This window comes from Calonectris borealis, chromosome 15 (genome assembly GCF_964195595.1).
Source record: "Calonectris borealis chromosome 15, bCalBor7.hap1.2, whole genome shotgun sequence".
In the NCBI taxonomy this organism is placed as follows: domain Eukaryota; kingdom Metazoa; phylum Chordata; class Aves; order Procellariiformes; family Procellariidae; genus Calonectris; species Calonectris borealis.
The window spans coordinates 1,267,855-1,292,223 of NC_134326.1; the positions used below are offsets into that span (position 1 = coordinate 1,267,855).

Sequence of the window (24,369 nt, forward strand, 5' to 3'; positions counted from 1 at the left end):
GAGGCTTCTGTTGACACCTACACAGTTTTGTGTATGGGGATCGTCATGGTCTCAGAGGGCAGTGAATGCTGCTGCCCAACATCAACAGCAAGGAGATCCATTATATGGGGTCACAGCTGAAATGCTCATTGGTGGGGGACATTATGCGGATATAAATGTCCAACTAACTTTTCCTGTCAATATGTTACAGTTATCTTCTAAGCTTGCTTTAGATGCGTTTCTTTCCTTACCAGGATCGGAAGGCCCTTCTTTCAGCTCGGTGACGCAAGATGCAACTGAGAAGTATAGCAACTTTATTGATAGGCTTTGGGATGCAGTAATGAACCACCCGGATTTGGGAGAGGACAATAAACAACAAATGTTTAGAATTTTGGCCTTTGATAACGCCAATAAAACTACCAAGGCCATTCTAGCCAGTCTGCCCAAAGGGGCAGGAGTGGAAGAAATGCTTTCTCGGGTGGAAAGAGCAGGGGCTCAAAAACAAAATGAGTTGATGGCAGCTGTGCTGCAAAGTGCTGTCAAAGAAGTAGTGCAACCATTGGCAGCTGTTGTTAGGCAAAAACATTCTCCAGGAATAGTTCAGCCCTTTAAAGGCATCTGCTTTCGTTGCGGGGAACAGGGGCATAGCAGGCGAAATTGTTGTGCTCCTGTATGGTGTGATAGGTGTCAGAGAAGTACTCGTACTACTAAGGTCTGTTCGGGAAACTTCAAATTGAGCGCAGGGAGAGGCCGCGTGCAGACACAAATGCCCCCTCAAAACGACAGCAGCAATCAGGGTTTTTACAAAAACACTCGGCTGCCACCAAAGGAAGTTTGGGGGTCGACCTGGAAACAACAATAGATTCACTTTAACCAATACAGAAGTGTGCAAAATCCCTAGCAATGCAGTAGGGCCTTTAGTAGCTGATAGTAATAGGATAGGTGGAATCCTTTTAGGTCGATCTTCCGCAGGAATAAAAGGATTGATCGTAATTCCTGAAGTCATTGATGCAGACTATACTGGTCAAATTCATATTATGGCCTATATAATAAGTCCTCCTCTCTTCATCCCAAAAGGCAGTCGGATAGCCCAGATATTAGCTTTTAAAAATCCTTTAAATCGATCAAACCAAGATTGGGAAGAATGTGGGTGTAAAGGATTTGGTTCTACTGGGCCTGCTGTATGTTTCACTACAAAATTAGACCATCTCCCACTCGAAACTGTGTCTTTGAGTCAGGAGAACCTTTCAATAAGAATAAATGCAATGTTAGACACTGGGGCCGACATAACTATTATAAATCGAGCAAATTGGCCGTTGCAGTGGGAAATAGAAACCCCAAAGGCATTAATTGCAGGAGTGGGAGGGAACTCGGCCCCATATATAAGTAGTAAACCGGTTCAAGTGAGTTTCCCAGAAGGCCAGAGGGCAACACTGAAGGTCCATGTTTTGTCACTCCCTGGAAATTTGGAGGCATTAATTGGACGTGATGTTCTCAGTCAGATCGGGGCAATGCTGACTACAAAGCATTTTTAGTCATGGGCACTGGGGAGCAATCGCCCAACCCACCGTTAACATGGATCTCCAATGACCCTGTTTGGGTTGACCAGTGGCCCATGACTAAAGAGCGATTGCAAATAACTAAACAACTGGTATCCGAACAACTTATAGAGGGACATATCAAACCATCTGTCAGTCCATGGAATACTCCTATTTTTGTTATCCCTAAGAAAAGTGGGAAGTGGCGTTTACTACATGATTTGAGGAAAATAAATGACCAAATGTTGCCTATGGGAGCCTTACAACCTGGAATGCCATCACCTAATATGTTACCTGAAAATTGGCACATACTTATAGTTGATTTAAAGGACTGCTTTTTCACAATCCCACTGCACCCTCAGGACACTCAGAGATTTGCCTTTTCCATACCCTCGATAAATAAAGCAGCACCAGCAGAGCGGTATGAGTGGGTGGTACTTCCACAAGGGATGAAAAACTCTCCTACATTGTGTCAATTATATGTCGCCTGGGCACTGCAACCGGTAAGAGAAAAATGGCCTGACACTATCATCTATCATTATATGGATGATATTTTGTGTTGTCAACAAATTCCTTTTGAAGTGCATCATATACAACAATTAACAACCATGCTAGCAGACAAGGGACTTGTAATTGCACCAGAAAAGATCCAGAGGTCTCCACCTTGGAAATACCTAGGGTGGATCATTGAACAGGCAAAAATTCGTCCTCAAAAAATAGCATTAAAAACTCCACTTAAAACATTGGCTGGTGTGCAAACGGTCTTAGGCGACATCCAATGGGTTCGCAATTGCGCTGGCATTACCAATGCAGACATTAAACCACTAACTGAATTACTGCGTGGCACTCAGCCTGCAGCTGAAATTCATATGACGGACAAACATCACGTAGCCTTACAGCACATTATAAACAAACTTACTATAGCCTGGACCGCAAGAAGAATCCTTAAATTGCCACTTTCTTTGCTTATCTGTAACACCGAAGAATCACCTTTTGCCGTTATATGTCAATGGCAAAACAAGAAGGGGGAGATGAAGGGACAACAGGGAATGAACTCTGTGATTGCCATTGACAACAAGGATAACGATAACTTGACAAATTCCTCCTTTTTTCAAATTTTGGAATGGGTTTTCTTACGGGTACAACCACGTTTCAGTATACAAACTCGTCCTGAAGCCGTAGAGGAATTAATCCGAAAAGGGAGAACGCGAATTACAGAGTTGACAGGACAGGAACCAGCAGACATTAGTATTCCTGTTAACGCTGTAGATTTAGAGTGGTGGATACGCCACATGTTGGCTATTCAAGAATCTTTGTTAGGATTTAGCGGAAAGGTGCACTCTCAGCAACCTCAAGGGAAATTGTGGCAGATTCTAAAACGAAATCAGTGGCTAGAAAAACCTAAGGTGGTTGATAGCCCAATACTCGAGGGGTTGACGGTATACACAGATGCGGGAAAACGTTCTAGACAAGCTGCATGCGTATGGTGGGAAACAGATCAATGGTGCAAAAAGATTTTGCAAGGGCAAGCTGGAGATACCTTACAGACTTTAGAATTAATGGTGGTGGTATGGGCATTAGGGAACTGGCTTGATCATCCTTTGAATGTGGTGACTGATTCTCTATATGTAGCTGGGCTTATACCAAGAATTCAAGACGCACTGATTGGGGAAACAAATAATCCTCAGCTAGGGAAATTATTTATTCAATTAAGATCGACCATCTCCCAGCGAGTGGCTCCGTGTTGTGTTATTCATATCCGTAGCCATCAATGGGAGTTGGGTTTAGGACAAGGCAATCAGATAGCGGACAATCTTGTCCAGCGTGTCATGTACCACCTGTAGATAAATTTTTACAAGGCAGGGTCATGAAATATTTCATCAAAACTCAAAGGGTTTAAGAAGGCAATATGGGTTATCAGAAAACGAAGCTCGCTCTATCATACAGGCCTGTCCCAAGTGTGGAAATCATGGACCTGGAATAGGGCTGGGTGTTAATCCAAAAGGTCTCAAGGCTTTAGAGCTCTGGCAGACTGATGTAACTCATATCGCTGAATTTGGGCAGCTCAAATATGTGCATGTCACCATAGATACCTTCTCTAAAGTAATATGGGCCACGGCTTTATCGGGTGAGAAGGCTCATCATGTGTCTAAGCACCTCCTTGCTTGCTTCGCGGTGTTGGGTGTGCCAGAACAACTGAAAACAGACAATGGCCCTGCTTACACCAGTCAGAAGTTGAGAACCTTTCTGATGAGATGGGGGGTCAAGCATATTACAGGCATCCCAAACTCACCGACGGGGCAGAGCCTTGTAGAATGTACGGATCAGGTATTGAAGGACTATCTAGCAAAGCAAAAGGAGGGAGAAAAGGACCCGCAGATGAGACTGCATAAAGTCCTATTTACTCTAAATTATTTGTGTCTGATGGGAGACAGAGAAGAGCCATCGATTATAATACATCACCAAAACCTTAAGTTTAACTCTCATACAACGCTTCCGAAACTAAAAGTAATGTATCGAGACCCAATCACTGGCATGTGGCTGGGCCCAGTTTCGGTAATATTTAATGGGAGGGGATACATGTGTGTTTCCACAGATAAGGGACCAATATGGGTGCCTAGCCGAGCGGTGAAGCCTGTGCTCTCACAAGAAGAGGTAGATGTATCAAAGGCATTGTAGGTGGATTTGGCTTAATCACGCTAATCGATGGTGTGATCACTGTTATCAAAAGAAATTGATTTGACTAAAATATTGTTGATTACTGGGCATGAGATAACTAACACACTTTCATATCAGATCACCTGTAACCAGTGGACTAGATTAACTGCTGAAAGAGCTTGCTTGCCTATTATTTTAGGTGTTGAGTGTAAACGACATAACCTGGCGCCAGAGATCTGGAAAGTACCTTTTAACCAATGGGTTGCAACAATCTATAAAAGAAAATAGGTTTAGAGAAAATAGGTTTAGTAAGTTAAGTTTTATATTAGAAGTGTTAAGTTTGTCTTTATATTAGAAGTGTTAAATTAAGATTAATATTTGTAAGTTTATACATTGTTGAAAAACTGTTGTTTTGAAGATGATTCTATTTAATTTTCTGAATGTTACCAAACTTTCTGTTTCTTTTTTGTGGAAAGTATTCAGGCTTAGATTGTTCAAAAACAAAAAGGGGAATTTGTGGAAGGATTTTTATTAAATAATAGATATTCTATGAACATTCCAAGCACTGAAGATTTGTTGGTAATAGTATAAGGCAAGCTAAAGAGCAATTGTAGTTTCCGAGTCCCTGAAGTGATAGTAGAATAGGGAAAACAGATTGAGGAATGTAATTATCAGCAGATTATGTAACGGAATGCAGGTGCAGGAAGCGTTCGCGTGGACACCTGCTCTTGACCAATCTGCGTATATTGGGATTCGTATGCTTGTTGATGGTAACCAATAGAGGATTTGTAAGTGTGCATGTTAATGTACCTGGCTTATAAAAGTCGTGTAATATTTTGAAATAAACGGGGAATGATCATACCCATATTGGGATTCATCATTACTCCGGGAACGCACTCCCACTCCGACCCATGGTCACTCCGACACTCCTCCTTCTCTTCCTCCTCAGGAGTCCTCCTCTTTCTCCTCCTCCTCCTCTTCCTTCTCAGGAGTCCTCCTCTTTCTCCTCCTCCTTCTCTTCCTCCTCAGGAGTCCTCCTCCTTCTCTTCCTCCTCAGGAGTCCTCCTCTTTCTCCTCCTCCTTCTCTTCCTCCTCAGGAGTCCTCCTCCTCCTCCTTCTCTTCCTTCTCAGGAATCCTCCTCCTCCTCCTTCTCCTCCTCCTCAGGAATCCTCCTTCTCCTGCTCCTCACGATGTCTCCTTCTACAGAGTTTTCCTCCTCAGGACTCCTGCTCCTCCTCAGAAATCCTCCTTTTCTTCCTCCTCCTCAGGAGTCCTTTTCCTCCTTCACCTCCTCCTCAGGAGTCTACCTCTTCCTGCTAAGGAATTCTCCTCCTCCTCAGGAGTCCTCCTCCTCGTTCTCATGAGTGTTCCTTCTACTCTACAGGAATCCTCCTCCTTAGGAGTCTTCCTCTTCCTCCTACTCAGGATTCCTCCTTGTCGAGATTGTCCTCTTCTTCCTCCTCCTTCTCCTAAAGAGTCATCTTCTTCTTCCTCCTCCTCCTCCTCAGGAGTCCTCCTCCTCCTTCTCTTCCTCAGGAATCCTCCTCCTTCTACTCAGGACTCCTTCTTCTACAGACTTCTCCTCCTCAGGAGTCCTCCTCCTCCTCCTCTGTCTCTTCCTACTCAGAGTCCTCTTCCTGCTAAGGAAACCTCCTCCTCGAGAGGAGGACTCCTCCTCTTTGGGAGTCTTTCTCCTCTTCCTCGTACAGAGTTCTCCTCTTCAGGAGTCCTGCTCCTCCTTAGGAGTACTCCTTAGGAGTCCTCCTTCTCTTCCTCCTCCTCAGAAGTCCTTTTCCTCCTCCTTCACCTCCTCCTCAGGAGTCCACCTCCTTTTCCTCCTCAGGAGTCTTGCTCTTGCTCGTGAGTCCTCCTCCTCCTCTTCCCCTTAAGGAGTCCTCCCATCCTCCTCCTCAGCAACCCTCCTCCTCAGCAACCCTCCTCCTCAGCAACCCTCCTCTAGAGTCCTCTTTCTCTTCCTCATGAGTCCCTCTCCTCCTATGGAGTCCTCCTCCTCCTCTTAAGGAGTCTTCCCCATCCTCCTCCTCCTCCTTCTCTATAGGAGTCCCTTTCCTCAGGTGTCCTTCTCCTCCTCTTCAGTGATCCTCCTTCTCAGAAATCCTCCTCTTCCTCCTCAGGAGTTCTCCTCTTCCTCCCCCTCCTCCTTCTCCTCAGGAATCATCATCATCTTTCTCCTCCTCCTTCTCTATAGGAGTCCCTTTCCTCAGGTGTCCTTCTCCTCCTCTTCAGTGATCCTCCTTCTCAGAAATCCTCCTCTTCCTCCTCAGGAGTTCTCCTCTTCCTCCCCCTCCTCCTTCTCCTCAGGAATCATCATCATCTTTCTCCTCCTCCTCCACCTCCTCCTCAGAACTCCTTATCTTCTTACTCTTCAGGAGTCCTCCTCCTCCTCCTCCTCAGGAGTCCTCCACCTTCTCACGTGGTCTCCTCCTCCTCCTCTTTAGGAATATTCCTCCTTCTCTTCCTCCTCTTCAAGAGTCCTCCTCCTCTTCCTCAGGAATCCTCCTCTTCCTCTTCAGGAATCCTCCTCTTCTTCCTCTCAAGAGTCCTCCTCCTCTTCCTCCTCTCCTCAAGAGTCCTCCTCCCCTTCCTCCTCTTCAGGAGTCCTCCTTCTCCTTCTCCTCCTCCTCCTTACCACCAGACAAAAGGACATCTGCGAATGTTCCTTTGCCTTGGGAGACTTTGGTTTAACCACAGAAAAGAGGTATCCATTCTTCAAGATAATGTAGAACCTGAACTGCCAGAATCAGGCACAGTCTCTGACACAGGCTGGGCCATAGCCAGAACTGCATCTGCTCACAACTGCAGTATTAGTACCTTCTCCAGAACTTTGAGAGACCTCTTCCTTCTGACTCCATGTTTCCTTTGTTGTCCATTTGGTCCATTTGCTGCAGTAGCTGCATTGCACCCTCAGCCTGACTGGTTGCTGTTCTTTGTTCAAGGTTATATCCCACAGGTCCCCCTGTAAGAAACAGCAGCAAGAACAGAAACACAAGCTCGCTCTCTCCACACTCCCTGCATACCCAATGGCAGACCCTGAAACGGAGAGATGGGTCCAGACTCTGACTGACATGACACGTGGGAGCTTTCAAAGAATCAGTCCAGACTGATTTGGAGGCTCCCATCTCATAATCTAGCTCTGAAAGAGCTACGCAGCCTAGCTCTGTGGGTGGGAAGTCGTTATGCAGGAAAAGAGTCTCGGACAAAATCATCGGTGACCTAACCTCACATGCTGGGAAATACCAAACACGATTTTTAAAGGAAAACTAATACCAATGTAATCCTTGCAGCTTTTGATTTAATATGACCAATTGGAATGAAACGATCCAGGAATTCCTTCCTTACAGAAACTCACTTGGTTACAGCCCATAGTAAGGGATGCTGGACTAAACTCACACTTACTTTCTTTGGAGGAATTCTGTGTAGGAGACCAGCTGGAAGCTAACACCAAGTTAGCTCACTTGTAACCCCTGGAACAAAGAACTGTTTTCTCAGAGGGTGCAGACAAGGACAGGAGACAAAACCTGATAAGGGAGCAGGGGGTGGAAATTCCCTGAGCCTGTCTGAGGAACTTCTCAGACACTTGCAGGAACGGGGGATGAATCCCAGGAAGGCTCTGGTGAGATAAAAGAATGCAACAAAAGACATTATTCACCCTCTGTAGAGAGTTAACTGGGCCTGGCCTTGGGGGAAGAAACATGCTAAGTAAGATAAGCACCAAGAGAACAAAGACTGCCAGAAAGTACTTGAACTATGGGTGAACTATCCTAATTAGCATGTTAAGAAAACCACCCACCAGCAGGAAAAGCCCCCTACCCAACAAAGCCCCTTCCTCACTGAATATGCGCAGTAAAAAGAAAGGACACTGCAACTTTAAGTGAAGAGGAGGCACACAAGAACCAATGGAAGCAAACTACGAAACTGCCACCACAGCAGAGGGGCGGTTTGTAGTGAACAGCGGACATAAAAGGGGAAGGCAAAGTGCCAGGGGGTGGGGGAACTTCTGGACGAGTGCTCCTACAGACCAGTGACCTCCCGTTGGCTGGACCAACGCTGGAACCTGGACCGGTGATCGATCTCTCTCCGTCTCTCTCTCTCCCCCACCTCTTGCTCTCCTCTTCTCTCCTTCTTTTATTCTTCTACCTTTTCTAGTAAGTAACGCAAGGCATAAACCCCTTCAGCTGTGGCGAGCAATAAGTTTTTCTGCTACCCAATTATTTACCAATGAGCCTAGCTATACGGTGATGTAGTGGATACAGTTTGTTAAGATTTGTTGCTTAAAAGTTAGGTAACTAGCAGGTGTTGTGTCTGTAGGTATGCAGATAAACTGTGTACCTTGGAAGCATTGTTAAGAAAGGAACAGGGAAGAGACATGAGATTCTTTGGTTGAAATGATGTAGATGGGTTAGGAATGCTTTATGAGTAGATAGGCCGCACATTCGGTAAATAAAAGAACCTTGAAACTTGGTACTCTACGTAAATTATACAGAGAAGCTAACCTTGTAGGGTAGATAGGGAAGGTAGACTGGAATAAGCCAGCTTGTTACAAGTGAAAAACACGTAAACCAAGCCAAGGCATAGACGGAGCATGCGTAAAGACTGAGTTCAACCAGAGGGCACTGTGATGAAGACTATCGAGAACCACCAGAGGACCCGAAAGACCACCGAAGGGCGCATGCATCAGAGACTTTTGCATATGTTAATGAATTCCGGGAAATGACATGAATATTTAGATTATTCCTCGGAAATGTAATGAATATGTATATTCTAACTGTATTTAACCCCTATGGTTACGTGATTTGGCACACACGCTAGGTGGAGCGACCCCCTGTGCGTCCAGCGCTGCAATAAAGAATACTGCTTTCTAAAACTCCAAATTGAGTCTTAGAGAGTTTGTTAGGAACGTCTTCGTTTCAATGGAATAAAAGTCTTTGTTTATGTATAGACCTGGAGTGTCGTTTCACCTTAATCCACACCGAGGGAATTTACGAATCTGAGTCACCTCTCCCTCCGCACAGGCGGGACGTGACATTCTGAAAGGAAAAGTTTTGGGCTTACAAGATGAGGGCCGTTTCACTACAGCAGTTTATCTGTGCAGGCTGAAGGTAACCATGCAGCTAGGAGCACCTGAAATTGCAGGCCATTGTATATGCAGGGAATCCCTGCAGAGCAAATATGCTGGGATTGGCCCTTTGAAACCAGTTCTACAGGAGCAAGAAGTATGCCCTGGCCATCTGAGATTGCAAGCAAGCCCACAGACCACATTTGTGTAAAGGCTCAGCCAGTTGCGGAGAGGTCCAAAAGGTTCCTGAAATGGGGGCAGCATGTCATCATGCAGAAACAGGCAGAAATCCAGGTATGATGCAACTGTTCACCTCCCAAGGAACAGGGGGAGAAGAAGCTGTTCCTTTTATACTACCAGGCAACTTCTTCTGTGGACAATCCCAAGAGGAATGAGTTTGCCTCCTTGGAAAATACTCTCTCCTAAGAGTTGGAGAGGGAAAAAGGCCAGGAAGGCGCTAGGGTGGCAGGGATTTGAACTAAACTTAGAACGGGTATCAGTATCCAGAAAATGGATGAAATGCACTGGGACATTTGGGAGGATGGGCAACAGCTGGGAGGAGGAGAACAGGGGCGTTAGGGAAGAACCTGTGAGCTAAAAGGTCTGCCGAACAGCAGCTCTGTCAGAGCAGCCTTTTAGCCTGTGGGCTAAAAGAGAAAGAATCTTCCACTCCTGCAAGGTCTTTGGAGAACAGTGGGTTTAGAAAGCAACTGCCAATCCCTCTGGAATGATCCTGTCATAAATCTGCCTCCCGATGCCATAGTGAGAAAAGTCATGACGCTGTTCAAAGAAGAGAGAGGTGCCTGCAAGGCCATCTGCACAGAGGAAGGACACTGGTGGGGGGTGGCAGGTACTCACACCGAAGCCAGTGTCAAGGTGTCAGCACCCACTGTTGGCCCTCCATGGAGTTCTGCACGAAGGGGCATCTGAGGTAAAAGAGGACTGGAGTCTTGAAGACAAGGCAGGGCATCCTTCAGGCTCATCTCTGAGAGGCCACGCTCACCCCTAGAGTTTGTAGCTTGACAGTCAGAAAAGCTTGTGTCGTCTCCCTCTAAAGCTCATCCCTTGGCTAAGTTTGATGAGCAGGAATCAAAAATGTCTCCATGCAGGTGATGCAGGTGAAAAGGGAAAAAAAATACCTGAAGGCATTTTTATGCTTGCCACTTTAAGAATCCAGGACTAAACAGATGCTCTCGTCTCCTTCTGAATATTCTGTAGCTTACCGTTTCAAATCCATGCTTTGCTTTACTCATATGGTGAACACATTCAGCTCCAGTTCTAAAAATAAGTGAAATAAGCAAGAACTGAGCTTACAAAAAGTCACAAAAAGGAAGCAACCTCGTAAATGGCTACTCCAAGTATTTCATTAGAAATCAGGATTTTAGTACCTCTAGCCAACAAGATCTATACCCTTAATCTATATTCAGACTCATGTTTCAAAGTATCACTTAAAAAACAAAAATATGCACTCATTCCAGTATTAGGCTTTCTGCTTTTCTAGAAAAATCAACAAGCAGTTAAAGAGAAAAAAAAGCGTTACATGACACGGAAAGGGGGATGAGCAGCAAGCTGAGCGAGCTTGCAAATCCTACATGGTTACTGACATAAAGAGACGGGCAGGTAGCAAAGAACCATAGCAAGATCTTACAAGAGTGGGTCATTGTCACAAAATAGTAGTTTTGAGGCCGCTTAAAGAATCACTGGCAAAGGTATCAGCAAAAGTGATTTTAATAGGAATTTGTAAAAGCGCAAGTTAACAGAATTCGATGGCAAGGTTCACTCTATTACTCATTACGTGGATTAAGTGTACACAGGGAAAATCGTGTCAGAATTGTATTGGAATGATTTATAGAAAGACCGAGGACAAAAGGGTAAGGGAGACCCTCCTGTTGAGTGACAAGGTTCAGAGAAGACCCGGCTGGATCCAATCTTAATCTCAGACTTGGACAATGGCTGGTGTCTAATAAAAAAAGGGTAAGGAGACCCTCCCGTTGAGTCACGAGGTTCAGAAGAGATCCAACTGGACCCAGTCTTAGTCTCAGACTTGGACAACCGTTTATGTCTAATACAGAAAGGGATAGGAAGGACCTCCCGTTGGGTCACGAGGTTCAGAGTAGGCGCCTTTGCTTTCTAAACTCCTTCTCAGAGAGGAGCCTAGGTGCGGCTGGATCTACCCCTAGTCTCAGACCTGGGCAACGGATTTATACCTAGGGGTTACGTGTGTTTAGCAGCAATTTAAAGTTTTGAGGTAAATCATAAGATTCTAACAATATTTAATCATTAATCAATTTGGCAGCTACAGAGTAAGGTAGTCAAGTTTACTACAAATACTAAAACAACTTAACTACAGATTATACTTATCATTGATTATACACATAAACACAGAAAAGATCTAGATCTATATCTATATATATATATATATGAATATGGTACCAAAGCTAGATAAGTTTACAAGGGTATACCTGTTAAAAATCGTGAAATAGTCACGTTAAATGCCTTGGCATTTCTCAACAGGCGAAGGGTTGAGCCCCGAGGAGTGTCTTGGCCGAGGAGTGTTTCAGCCCAGGTCTCAGTGATCCTCCGAATCGCACAAACTCAAGAGTTTGCGAACTCTGAGAGGCGTCCCACTCAGAGGGAGGTTCTGGGTGCAGCCCGTGCGGTCCAGGAGAGCTGAGATGGTCTCACTAAGGACCACTGTTTATAGTTCGTCAGATGACTGGCTTTAGTCATCCGTGACAATTCCCAAGATCTTATCAACAATGGTGCCATTCCCCTCAAATTACAACTCAGAGAAGTGTGTCAGGGAAGTGATGGATTATCCCCAACCTTGTCCCCCACCTGGGTTAGGTAACGGAAGTGCTGGGACGGCCAGTGCTGTTCCTCACTCCTGCCATGCAGGAGTTCTTGGAGCAGTCAAGGGACACTTCACTGCCCAACTCGTTACAGGGGGGCCAAAGTTTATCAGGAGTTCCTGAGGTCATAGAGTGACACTGGAAAAAAAAAAGGGGGGGCGGGAAGGAACGCACCACCACAGTCACGGAGCAATAAAATGGCAGAGGAAACTCTGTACAGAGAGGTACAGAGTGGGGATGCACGTGGGGAAAAACAATCCTGGCTTCACACACAAAATAGTGCTCTTTGAGCTGACCAGTACCACTGGGCAGTGACACCTGGAGATTCTGATAGCTCAACACTCAACAGCACCCCAAGAAAACCCAAATCCAAATCCTCCATGAGGAATTATGAGCAAAAGAGCTTGTCCAAAAAGAAAAAAAGATCAAGAGGTGGTCTGATTACAGTAGACAAACTCCTTCCTGGGGGCGGGAGGCGGGGAATGCTCAGACTGAATGAGGTCTTCAGTCTAACAGAGTACTCGGAAAAAAAGGACAGAAGGCTTGAAGTTGATGCCTCACCAATTTAATTTTGAAATCAAGAATACACTTTAAAATGATTAACTGTTTTAATCTTTTCTGGAATAGCGTAACTGCTGGGGCAAGATACAGGACTAAGAGAGAACTGCCAGATTGCATCATGAAATAGCCCTTTCTGGCCTTGTATTTTATGAATCTACAACTCATGTCTTGGCTAAAAGAGATTAGAAAGCATTTGAGATCCTGGTCTCATTCTTCACTCATTTCCAGCAGTTTTAGACTGGAAACTGATGGGGGGCGGGTGGCAGGGTGAAAGGACTACATTTGTATGAGCAGGAAAAGAACGGGCTTCAGCCTTCTCCTGTTACAATCTCTGCATGAAATACATTTGGGAATTGGGTAGAATATAAGGCAACAAGGGAGATGAATTGACATGGTCTGTACATTGCCGTAGGAGGGGAAAGGTGAGCATAAACACTTCCGATCACAACGCTGCATCTGGGACTGGCTGCCACGGACTTGTGAATATTAAGTACAGCACAAATTTTCTTTTTTTAAAAGCTACACTCTATGAAAGAAAGACTCCTGCTAGACTGTAACTAATATTGGGCCTGCCTCTGAAAGGCAGTCAAGAATGAAGCTTGAAGTTCGCCATCACGAGCCAGCGTTGCACCCTCGTGCTGAAGGCGGCCAACAAAATCCTGAGCTGCATTAGGAAGAGTTTTGCCAGCAGCTCGAGGGAGGTGATCCTTCCCCTCTGCTTCAGGGCTGCTGAGGCCAGTCTGCGAGCTCTGTCCAGACTGGGCTCCCCAGGACAAGACTGGGGTGAGCCCAGCAAAGGGCCACAAAGATGATGAAGGGACTGGAGCACTTTTCGTATGCAGAGAGGCTTTGAGAGCTGGGACTGTTCAGCCTGGAGAAGGCTCAGGGGGGATCTTATCAATGTACACCTGATGGGAGGGAATGAAGAAGAGGGAGCCGGGTTCTCCTCAGCAGTGCCTTCTGGCGGGACAAGAGTCAAAGGGCACAAATTGCAAGACACGAAATTATATCTGAACATAAGAAGAAACTTTTTGACTACAGCTGTGGTCAAGCACAACAACCAGTTGCCCACTGAAGTTGTGGCGTCTCCACCCTTGGAGTCCACTCAAAACCTGAGGGGACACATCCTGGGCAACCTGCTCTGGGTGAGCCTGCTTGAGCAGGAGGGGTTGGCCTTGATGATATCAAAGGTCCCGTCCAACCTCAATGATTCTGTGAAATCCAGAGATAGAGATCTACTTTGGAATCACCGCGAGAAGTTTAGTTAGCAAACAAACTGACGGGAAAGATGCGTGATAATCCTCATGTGCACACACAACATGTGCAATTCCATGAGACTTAAAAGCACTTTGAAAACAGCAAGCTCAAATGTGTTTTGCTGTCAGCCTCAAGCTGAGAGGCAGCATTCATCAGCCGACTCAGAGGAACAGGCTGGGAGGCAGCTAGAAAACTGTTCCCAGTTCTTCCCTTGTCATCCCCGGCTCAGGTGTGCAAGTCAGTGCACTGCTTTGTCTAGTTGCCGAGTTCTCACCCTGCTGTGATTCAACAGATAATGTTAACACGAAGGCGTTAAACAGGAAGACCTCTAGTTAATGGCATGGGAACCTGAAAGTATATGACTTTTCTCCAAATATGGGCAATGCTGCTTAGATTCTGTCACCTACGGAAGAGAAGGAAGAAGAAAAATGGGGCAAAGGATCACTCAGGAATGAAATATGAGGAAGGTACAAGAGACATTAAAAATATTGGTATGTGCCCTGGAAGACTATTTTGTCGTCAACTGACCTGTCCACACCCGACTGTGGGCATGAGGTCCCTGGTCCGACTTCCACTCTTCTCCTCTTCACTGTCTCTTCCACTGCAGCACCTTCTGACGCTTCAGTTCTTCTCTTGAGCTTCGAAACATTGCAAGCTTGGCATTGATAAAGTTTGATTTTAACTCTTCTATTTTAGAATAAAATTCAGAGTTAATATACATTCATAAAAAAATATACACTCATACTTCGCAAAATTGTTCATGTTTATACAATGAAAACCAAAAAATGATTCGGGAATAAAAGATTAGCTTCCTTATTCAAACTGAGAGGCCACCTAGAGAATTATGCTCAACAGTTTTAAACAAAAACCACTGCTTTCCAGCACATCCTATTTGCTCCATCTTCAGAGGAGAGCCTCTGAATGTAACTAGCAGGAATGTAATGCTAGCAGAGATAGAAAAATTCTTTTGGGGAATTTGGACAGGACATCTTCACTAATTCACTCCATCTTCAGACACTTACCGTATTGAAAACAAACCTATCCTGAGCTCTCATTAAACAAAAACTTTCCTAAGAAGCTTAACTTTGTTGTTTATCACATATACAGCACCTAGGAAACTACTTAATTATTCAGAAATATCAATCTCATACAGACTTTCACAGTGAAGAAACCATTGGACAGCTCAGCTCAGACTTGTAGAAAATAGATCTAACTGAAGCCAGCGGGGCTCGCAGGTCCTGAGGCAGGGCTTCCTTCAAAGTCTGCTGGAATTGACAGGAAGATTTCTCTCAACTTGGATGGTTCTAGGTGAGAATTTCGTGCCACTTTACACTGCCTGACTGACACCTAGAAATAGCAGAACTGTAGCATTGCCCATATATATATCCTGCTTCTCCAGATTATTTAGAATTAAAAAAAAAACAAAACCAACAACAAAACAAAAACACACACACACACCTTTCAAGCTCATAACTGGCCTTTTTTACATCTTTACCTGTAACAGAGGTATTATAAAGTTTGGTGAATCTTTAGTCTGGACTTTCTTTAACCAACTTAAAAGTACATTTTTGCATTGCATCTCACTTTTTGAGGACAAGATAAACTACTTAGAAACAATGCTGGACTTGCAAATGATATGTTGGAACTGAAAAACAGCAAATACAGCTCTTTCAGAACTAGAATTCCTGGCTACGAATACCACGTCGATGGGATGGGGACAATTGCTTTTCTTGAGGAAGTTGAAGGAGTCTTCAGAAGATAAGAAGGAAGTGACGAACTGTTAGCATCACTCTGTTTTGGGCACCAAGTGGAAGATGCAAGGACATCTGGAGCATAGCCTCCAGAGAATATTGGCCAGCTAACCTCTGATCCATACGTATTTTCCTGAAGAAAAATCCCTGCCAACGGAAACTGGAAACATCAGTGCCTGAAAGCAACAGCATGTTATGCTGCGCATAATTTTAGAATAGAAACGCTGTACAACTATCTGGGGAGGGTAATTAAATACTGGAGCAAGGTGTACAGGGCAGTGAGTGAATTCTCCACATTTAGAAGTTTTTACATCCAAACATGGTATGTTTGATAGAGGATGCTACACGCAAACAAACGGGTGAGACTAAGAAACGACTAGTTGTCTATTTTATAAAGAAGACCAGATTATCTACTAAGCAGTCTTAAGAAAAACAGCAACTTTTCTCAGGGACCAATAATCAGAACAGGAAATAGTAAGAATAAACACGCGGTTTTCACAACAGAGGAGGTTAAATGTAGAGTTCCACAGAGGTCTCAGCTGGGGCCTGAGGCTGTTAGGGAATTCACAGAAAACCCAGAAAATGACACACTAGTGAGGTGACAACATTTGCTAATTACACAGAAGACATTATTACCATTATTACTATCATTATTTAGAAAAACAAATGCATTCTTTCATTAGGAAAATAGAAACAAAGAGTGTGAAGTTGAATGTCAACAAACGTAGTCAAGCACAAGGAAGAAAAACATGCGTTCCATATACATGTGCTGGCTCCAGCCTAGCTACTGACATTAAAGAATGAAGGTTGGGAGCCACTGGGCATTGCTTCATAAAAATACTAGCTGAAGAATCAGCAATGGTTGAAAAGGCAAAGAGAGATTCAGGAAATTTTAGAAAAGCAATACAGGACAAAAGAGAACACCTTGTTGTGCCCTATTTCAAATCCACAGCCATACTGTACGCAGTTTTGCTCCCTCTAATTCAAAGACACAGCAGGTGAAGGGAAAGGGAAAAGCAAGACATAGATCATAGATGTTTCCAGAAATTATCCAAACATAACCATAGCGACTTACCACAAGATACGTTTTGCTGAAAGGAGTGGAGTTCTAGATACACAGTGCAAATGAAGGGATAAGGCACAAGATGGACATTCTCATGTTTGAATCCCATCTTTGATACTCTCTCCCATTTACTCAAACCTGAGAACAGCGATAGGACTCAAGAACACAGCATTAACATTTCAAAGGAGCAGCAGTCCTGACAATGTCTTCTTGTAAGGCTTCAGCAGTCATACCAACTGAACATACGGATAAGGGAGCAATCTGTCAATACGAACTTTGTGAAAAACCACTAGTAACATATGACAAGAAACATTCAGCCAGGTGACTCCCACAGCGGGTGATGAACTAAGAGTTATGCTACAGCCCGACACACAGATTGCAGGACAACTCATCACGCCAGGCCTCTGAACTTGCAGTTCGCATCAAGGCCCAGTGCTGGCTGAGCATGTGGATGGACTTCCAAGTCCTAGAAATAGACCTTCGTGAATCAAACACTCCTCAAGCACACAGGCAAAACTGGCAAACCAAGCAGAGGCTTCGTTTGTTTGGGTGCTTCCTGTCTGACGATGCTCTTGGCTACTTTCTCTTCCTGGCAGGAACAGGAGAAAGTTGCTATCGTACATATCAGCCTCTGACAGAGAAAGAGGATGACCTCCTTCTCGCCTGTTATTACGAGCTGTGGCAATAATGCAGCCTTCCAAGACTGGAAGGGAATGCCTTGGAGGCGGAAACACGTGGGTGTTCATTACTCCTGGGCACCCAGAACCACAGGAGGTGATGCCAGAGGGCCTGATCTGATTCACAAATTGACACACCTTACGACAGAAAAGGCTTCTCATTCAACTAACTTACTTTTCTCTTCAACAAGAGCCTCAGGAGAGTTACTTCTTAACCCTTTACACTACAGCAACTACAATAGGAACAATAATTAACGGTTACCATTTCTTTAATTTAATGATTGTCAATTCAAACCAATAAGCTGCAGAATATGCAGCAGACACGGCTAAGTTCTGTCCAGTTGCGCAAGCAAGAAGAAAGAGATGAAGGCTAGCCGGGCCCTTGATGCACTCTGATGAAAAAACATCTAGAGGGAGGAGGAGCCTGTAGTAAAGCTGCTGGCCAGAATAATCCAACCTCAAATGTCTCAGCACGTACATACCAAAAGTGAAATCCCCAGGAAACTACACTCAACAAAGCCTGTGCATGCCAATATTCGAATATTAGCTCCATATGCCTATGCTGTGCAATGGCACAAAGCTTTTACAGCGCTGCCTTTTGACAGCAGGCCAGACTGACGGCAGCTAAACGCCCCTGTAAACTCTAGGGAAGAAGGAAAAACTCTGGTGATTGGTCCCAAAGGAGTAAGGGGATGAGCAAAATAAGGCGAACATTGTGTGGAGGACATTTGCTTCACTTTTATTTCCAGACTTCAAAGACTACATTGAAGAGGGGACCAGGATAACTGGGTGACAGTCCTGCAGGCTTTGTGTGTCCAAAAGCCTGTCTGGTCTTCCAACTATCTCAGCTCAACTACTTCTCCCCATAAAACTCACTCTGTGAGGTGCTTTTTGCTCCTCTCAGCCATCTATGTTGGTGCGTAAGCATATACTCACATTTGCTCCCACCCAAGAAACAATTCTTATACTCAACATCCCTCCAGGCAACGTAAGATTTCATGGGAACACTATCCTGTTCTCTCAAGTTCAAGCTCAAACTTCTTCCTGTACAGACTGAAAACGGCTTTGCAGGTACAATCCATCCCCAGAGGCTCATGGATATGACTTAATCCTAATGTACCTTAGAAGAAAACTCCTGCAGTCTTCTCTACTACTGGGCCACTGTTGCTGAGCCTGTAAGGAGCGTTTTATGTTGTATTAACCTTTTTAAGCAGTGCACTAGCTTTGCTTGCAATCGCATTAGGTGGGCTTCCTGTGATTTTATATATACACGTTCATTTTCTCTGGCTAAATCTGATTTGGAATGCAGGGGTGTTCATCTGAAAACACTGCAAAACACTCTTTTCACATCAGTTCTCTCTCTGGTGAAAGCAACAACTGAGGAGGATCTTCAGCTAAAGTAAAACTGCAAAGCTTACAGGTGTCATACTCCAGCTAAAGACCTGCACGCTACTAGACATGCATGTTGAATTAAGCCATGCCCAACAGACACAAGTCATTGAATCTTTTCTTTTATGAGTAGGAAAGAAAGGATACACGGAAAGATAGTGAAGCAGTCTGTAGAAAATGAATGTAAATCATCAAGATTTCCAAGGATTACTTGAACGCTTCCTGGAGAGGCCAAAAAAAGAAATGAAGGAAGAATATTAACACTATAGCCACAATTCCACTGTCAAGGACAGTTTCAAGGCTTTGGAAAAAATTAAAATTACTTTACAGTTTGCTTGAATCATGGAAGAGCAGGTTGGTCACAAAGTAATGGCATCATTAAAAGAACATCCACTGGTTCCACTAGCTCCACAGCTATAAGGAAAGCATGTGCAATTTAGCATTAGATTAGCCTCTGTCAAGCTAGCTCACCAGTACTGCCATGGCTCCTGAAAAAATAAGAGGGTTTGACAGCTGGTCAAGCCTGAGAAGTTAAAAGCAGTGGTCAGGCCTGGGGCTGAAAGAGAAACCATGGGATTCAGAATGAATCTGAACAGGAATCAGAAAGGAACGGGGTGCAACTAGCTTGACAAAGAGGGGTTTTCATTTGTCCAATTTTAACAGTCAATAGCTTCTTGGAAATATTTCAAATAAAGGCGTTACTCGTCTACGCTAATTCTGCCTGTTGATGACATCTTTCATTTACGTCTTTTTTTTCACCCTCATACTCTCCAGAGAAGTTCCCCATTTCTCACACTTGAAATGTTGCATTTGACAAAATGTCCTCAGTCCCGTAACAAACAAAAGATTTGCTCAGCCTAAAATTCAGCTAAGGTCCCGTGGAGCTGCTTCATCTCCTGCCTCTAACTCCTTGACAGCACTTTCAGTGTGGTCGAGATCAGGAGTGCTGTGAAACAGAGTTAGCCCCACACCAATCAAAAAGCAATGGAGGTACATTCATTGCAAGAGTTTAAACAGCAACAGAACATCATTCCCATTGCACAGACAAAATACTTAGCAGGCAGGTGAATTCCTAATTTATTAAAAATTAGTAAAAAACATCCATTATTCCACAAGGACTGTTTCTTGTGAATTTTCTGCCCATTTATATTTTGTGTGTCTGAGGATACAATGGATGAGAGATCAGATGTTTTCAGTCGATCCTCAGTAACACCTAGGATTGTTTTTTTGACAAGGTGCCCGCAAACCAGCACCTTTGTCTTCCAACCTATCGCGATTCTGCTCAAGGGCCTAGAAGAAGGAACCGGCAGGACACGTCTCTTAATGCCCCCCACGGTGCAAACCTGCAGAGGAATGGGCCTTCGCAGCACTGGAGTCAGGCCCTGTGGTGCTGGGAGTTGTGTACTGCCCGCATCAAACTTTGTTCCCAAATATTAACTACATCTTTTGTAAGCCACCTTCTTAAAAGTTGTTTGCTGCTAGGTATCGGCCAACAATAAAATGCACAGGGAGAGAGAACATCTTAAAGAAAAAGACATCTGGTATATGGTCTGGTAGGCAGCCATTCTCATATCCTCCACATTCCAGGTCCCCAGCTAGAACCTGGTTAGAGATGAGGACCCTCCTTCCTCTTTAGAAAGGCGCTCTCCTTGCCTGATACAGAACAAGTTAATGAAAGGAATTACACAGCACGCCGCAGCAGCAGGACAGGTATCACCCACTCAAGACTTATGCTGTGGTCATGAAGTCTTCATGAAGCAGCAGGGAAACTAAAGGACGATTCAGGAAGGGACTTTGCCGTGGTGACGAGGAAACAAGGGTGGAAAGAATGGAAGAAAGCAAGGCACCATCCAGGGTTTCATGACAAGGATGTCAGACCTGCTATCTGACTGTGGGGGCTTCACCGGTTGGGTTGGGGAGGGCTTGGGGAGGGGGGGTGATTATTTTCTTTTAAGCCTGGAGTGTAGCGATGCAAAAACGGAGTCATCTTTGAATCGTTAAAGAAGGGAAAAACCTTCATTGTTACCTGGTTTTCCCTGGGGATTCCAGAGACCTTCAGTGAAGATGACCTCACTCTAGCAAAAGCCTGCACACATGTGTAGATCATCAGCTCTATGATCAGCTGGGATCAGCTCTTGCAACTCTTTCAATGTTCTTTTGGGAACCTGTCCTCAGATCAGTCACCACCTTATTGTGGGGCAGGGAACAGGATTTTCACTTCCCAAATCCGCAGGCTGACTGATAGCACTGCTTTGGGCATAAGGCTATGTAAGCACTTAGGACTTACTCCTTTACTCTCTCTTACGAATTGGGAGTGGATCCACATGCTTTGAATAAGTACTCCCTATTCACCACAACCATGACACAACGGGGAAGAGTTTCACGAGTTGCGCTGTAAAAGGAGTTGCTTTTGCTATGTTTGACCATGTTGATGTGAAGACTGACTTGATGAGCTCACTACCAATTCCAGAAGTTATTATGAAACACAAAACGTGCTGCAAAAGTCTCACGTCCTCTTCCCTCAAGTGTAACAATGAATTGCAAGAACTGATGTTGCAATGCACACAAACCGTGAGACACGCGGGGGCAATGACAGACTGCCAAACTCAAACAAATGTAGTGCTCTCTTTACCATCAGGGGATCACACACCTGCAGGCTGTTCAGAAACGTGTGCACACTACTGGCAGTGCCTTCCAAAGGGATTACGCTGAGGGAAAGAGCTTAGTCACAGACAAGAGCAGCATTTCAAGGATCTTCTGAACGCTACACAGCACCACAAGACAGAAAACACAGCTTCCTCTCCAAAATCAACACAGAGAACAAAACAAGGAGGAGGGTTAATCCTCCTGGATCTGACACTATTCCAGCAAAATGCTAATAAGCAAAGCTAAAGAAACAATTGCATTTCAATTCACCCCAAAATAAAGTCATGCAACAGAATTTCAAAGAGCCAGCCTACTTCTACAAAGGAAAAGGGAGAGCAGCGTTGCACGAGATTTAACGTAGCTTCACGTCTGGAGACTGCCTAATTGGCATGATGTTCATAGCACACTCCCTTCAATTCTTCTGCAGCTAACAACAGTCACTTCCAGAGTAAACCCAGGCTCTGGCAATGTCTGTGCACATCTGATTGCAAAAGGAAATCCACTCACACTCATGAAACCACTCTACTGGCAGATGCTTGAGTCATTCTCTATGGCATTTTAGCTCTGCTGCAACCTCACTGGCATGAAAACAGTGTTTTTGGGATGGCACAATGCTGTCCTGTTTCTCTGATGCAGGGATACTTGCTGACTCAAAAGGATCTCAGTCTTGGTTTCAGCACGGTCACCACCATCTGAAAAGAGATTTAACCTCAACAGCTTATAAGGCTTTCCAAAAGCCTTTCAGGGCATCAACCCTGAACTGCTGTCTGCTGATGATCACAGCCTTGAAGGATGTACACAGGGAGCCAGATTATGCGGAGCCACTGCTTTGGTTTTTTTTAATTAATATTTATGAATACTGTCATTATTAATTATTTATCACAGGCTGAGACAGCTCAGACCAAGTCTGAGCTCTACAGAACACTCCTTCAGCAGGACACAATCTATAAGCACCTGGTCTGGACTACTACCCTTAAACCTGAGCAGCTCCATCTCCTTTTCCCAGAGTAGCACAAACTTCTGTGATTACTACAGCCCACAGCCTCCAGGATTCGAGTCCTCTCTCAAATTAAAAGCTCCAGAGCTCCTTGAGTGAGCTGGTCAAGGTTCTGCCCACTCGCAAAAGCACTTGCCCATCATCTCTGCGTGTCTGACCAGCAGACACAAGCAGATTCTTCCAGGACAATACCCTCAGGGAAAGTCTTTTTTTCACCTCTAGAAGATCATCCTCCTTTCTTGTTTGGCATCTTCCCCACCTGACTAGACTACTCAGGACCCTGTGCTTCAGTTACTTTGCTGGCTACTAACTAGAACTTCCTATTTGAGGCTTACCACACAACCATTACCTCCCACAACCCTCCTACTCATTGTCCCCTGCACACCCAAAGGCTCTTTTCCTTTCTCTTCCTTGCATGCCTGCGGGACCACAGACTAAAATACTCTCCCTTCACACTCATTTCTCAGGCTTGACACTACAGTGCCTTCTAGAAACTGAGAGAAGCAGTCATCCTGAAAGTCCTGCTCAGCCCCTCCGCCTGCAGGAGAGGCACGCTGTTGTTTCAAAACAACAGGACAGGTTTGTCACAAACACATCTGAAATAGGAGTGGCAGCGGAAAGGGAACCTTGAGAGAAAAAATCCCGAGAGCACAACAAACATCTACTGCCAGCAGCCAGTGGGAGCTTCCAAAGCCTCTTCCTACACCCACACTTGAGCGCCAGATTGCAAGGCCAGCGAAAGGCACATTGCTAACAGCAGACAGCCCAAGAAATAAGTACATATGTTGAGTACAGAGCTCCAAGGCTGTACTGGTTTTGGCTGGGATAGTCAATTTTCTCCATAGTAGCTAGTATGGGGCTATGTTTTGGATTTGTGCTGGAAACAGTGTTGGTAACACAGGGATGTTTTCGTTCCTGCTGAGCAGGGCTTACACAGAGCCAAGGACTTTTCTGCTCCTCACCGCATCCCACCAGCGAGCAGGCTGGGGGTGCACAAGGAGTTGGGAGGGGACACAGCTGGGGCAGCTGACCCCAACTGACCAAAGGGATATTCCATGCCATATGATGTCATGCTCAGCAATAAAACCGGGGGAAGAAGAATCATAGAACCATTAAGGTTAAACCACTACGAAGGGTCTAGAGCTTCACAGTTAAACACTTACAAAATTTGAAAATGCTGTCAGTAAAAACAGCTTCTTTTTCCACTGAAGCACAAAATCCACACGTGGCAGTGAAACAGGGTCATTTTTTACAGCTCAAATTACTCTCTTACGCCAATGCTCGGCCTGTGCAAGTCCAATAGCAACTTTTAAGTGGCCACTTTCACAGCCAGTGAAAGAAGGCAAGAAACGAGGAGCCCCCGAGATCTGAATTTAGGGTCTCGTATTAACCCTCTGCTACCTGCAGTCATCAAACTGCAGGTTGACTTTTCAGCTTTAACGTGCTTACCTGTTGAAGTTGCCATACCGGCTTTTAAATTTGTACACCAGCCTGCCTGCATGAAGAAACCTCGTTTCAAGCAACGGACAGGTAAATGGTTTCAACAACATCTTTCTTTCTCCCTGAATGCCAGCCTAGGGAAGCAGGAGAGTCAAAGGTAAATTACTAAACCCCTTCACCACATCTCATTCTGTCATACGAGAAGAAAGGCTTACGTGCAGTTTTTGCTCTAGAGGACATCTGCAGAGAGAAGAGATTTCCTACCAGCATCTCCTACCATCAGAGAATCGCTGATTCAAGTGCCCATTCCAAGACAGCAGGGTATTTTGGGGCAGGATCAGAGGACAGGCTCCGGGCTGATGGCGGCCCCGCCTTCAGCTGCCCTGCTCCGGAAATGTCACTACCCACGCCCCTGAAGCTCTGCAGGCCTCTCGTCCCGGGGCTGGCAGGAGAGCCCGGGCAGGACCTGCCGCAGCCCCTGAC

The 24,369-nt window shown here is 44.9% G+C and overlaps 1 protein-coding gene across 2 annotated transcripts; it reads right to left on the reverse strand.

Annotated features, from left to right (window-relative positions):
• Window positions 1-6,586: 6,586 nt before the first annotated feature.
• LOC142088542 (membrane-anchored junction protein-like) lies at window positions 6,587-24,091 on the reverse strand. 2 transcript variants are annotated; one of them, XM_075163930.1, is made up of 10 exons: window positions 23,896-24,091; window positions 19,711-19,749; window positions 19,315-19,326; window positions 18,951-19,021; window positions 16,750-16,875; window positions 15,378-15,418; window positions 14,452-14,561; window positions 10,477-10,531; window positions 7,537-7,609; window positions 6,587-7,153 (listed from the first exon to the last, which is right to left on the reverse strand). In XM_075163930.1, exons 1-10 carry the CDS (start codon window positions 23,994-23,996, stop codon window positions 7,002-7,004), a joined length of 780 nt encoding a protein of 259 aa, XP_075020031.1. In that variant the 5' UTR covers window positions 23,997-24,091; the 3' UTR covers window positions 6,587-7,001. The 2 variants fall into 2 exon arrangements, 1 of the variants encoding a protein (XP_075020031.1); XR_012675866.1 differs by lacking the exons at window positions 6,587-7,153; window positions 7,537-7,609; window positions 10,477-10,531; ... (4 more) ...; window positions 19,711-19,749; window positions 23,896-24,091 and adding an exon at window positions 13,742-14,326 and having other exon boundaries at window positions 14,452-14,525.
• Between the last annotated feature and the right edge of the window lie 278 nt (window positions 24,092-24,369).